The sequence below is a fragment of the Sinocyclocheilus rhinocerous genome, unplaced genomic scaffold (assembly GCF_001515625.1).
Source record: "Sinocyclocheilus rhinocerous isolate Xijiao unplaced genomic scaffold, SAMN03320098_v1.1 C36443506, whole genome shotgun sequence".
Taxonomy (NCBI): domain Eukaryota; kingdom Metazoa; phylum Chordata; class Actinopteri; order Cypriniformes; family Cyprinidae; genus Sinocyclocheilus; species Sinocyclocheilus rhinocerous.
In genome coordinates, this window is record NW_015781117.1 from 1 (window position 1) to 1,139 (window position 1,139).

Sequence of the window (1,139 nt, forward strand, 5' to 3'; positions counted from 1 at the left end):
CACACACTCACACACACACCCACACACACTCACACGCACGCACACACGCACGCACACGCACGCACACACACACACAGACACACACACAGACACACGTGTGTTCAGCGGTGTGTTATATGGTGAGTGTGTTTGCCTGCAGGAGGATCTGTCTGAGCCGTTACTGGAGGAGGATCTGGATGGAGGTTCAGGAGTGATTTTCCCCTTTTATGACGCTGACACACACATGCTGTATCTGGCTGGGAAGGTGTTGAACGTCTCAATGTGCCACTTAGATCACATCTACAAACGCAACATGCACATCTAATCTAGAGACAGACATGCATGTGTTTGCAAAAGATGTTTCATCGAGATGTCTGTTTTCTGTTGGATGATCCATGAGATGTTCAGATTACTCTCTGTCTGTGTCGCAGGGCGACGGCAACATTCGCTATTACACGGTCAGTGCAGTGAAACCCTATGCTCACTTGCTGTCTGAATACCGCTCCGCGTCCCCTCAGAGAGGCTTGGGTACTCACTCATATAGCGTGATGTTGGCGTGAGCTGCTGTGCTCAGGCTGGAGAGTCACTGCTTCATGTGTTTAGGTGTGATGCCCAAACGCGGTCTGAACACCAGCGCCTGTGAGATCTTCAGATTCTACCGGCTGGTGGCTGTCAGAGACCTGCTGGAGCCGCTGAGCTTCTGTGTGCCGCGCAAGGTGAGAGCGCGACTGAGACGATTGAGGGGGAGGAGCCCATATGTGTGGGTGGAGTCTGTGTGTGGGAGGAGTTTGTGTGTGGGAGGGGGTGTGTACGAAAAGAGCTCATATGTATGGGAGGAGCTTGTGTGGGGGATTGAGGGGCCTGTATGGGAGGAGCCAAGGTGTGGGAGGAGCCTGTATATGAGGAGTATGTATGTGGGAGGAGTCTGTGTGTGTGGACAGTGACTATATGCATGGGAGTAGCTTCTGTATAACTGTAGCTTTCCCAGGATATCAATGAGGTTGTGGTGGATTGTGATGCGTGTTTTGTTTCTGACAGCAGTCTGAGGGTTTTCATGAGGATATTTACCCCCTGACCGCAGCCAATGAGCCGGCCATGACCGCAGACGAGTGGCTGATGGGACAGAATAAAGGTGAGTCAAACTGGACTCAGATAAATGA

General features: G+C 51.8%; 1 protein-coding gene across 1 annotated transcript; it reads left to right on the forward strand.

Moving 5' to 3' along the window:
• Positions 1-114: 114 nt before the first annotated feature.
• LOC107736017 (coronin-2B-like) lies at positions 115-1,111 on the forward strand (the record flags this gene model as incomplete). The annotated part of the gene is made up of 4 exons (XM_016547534.1): positions 115-244; positions 411-507; positions 583-695; positions 1,018-1,111. Coding segments are annotated over exons 1-4 (325 nt in total), but the record flags the coding sequence as incomplete, so codon positions are not given.
• Positions 1,112-1,139: the final 28 nt, after the last annotated feature.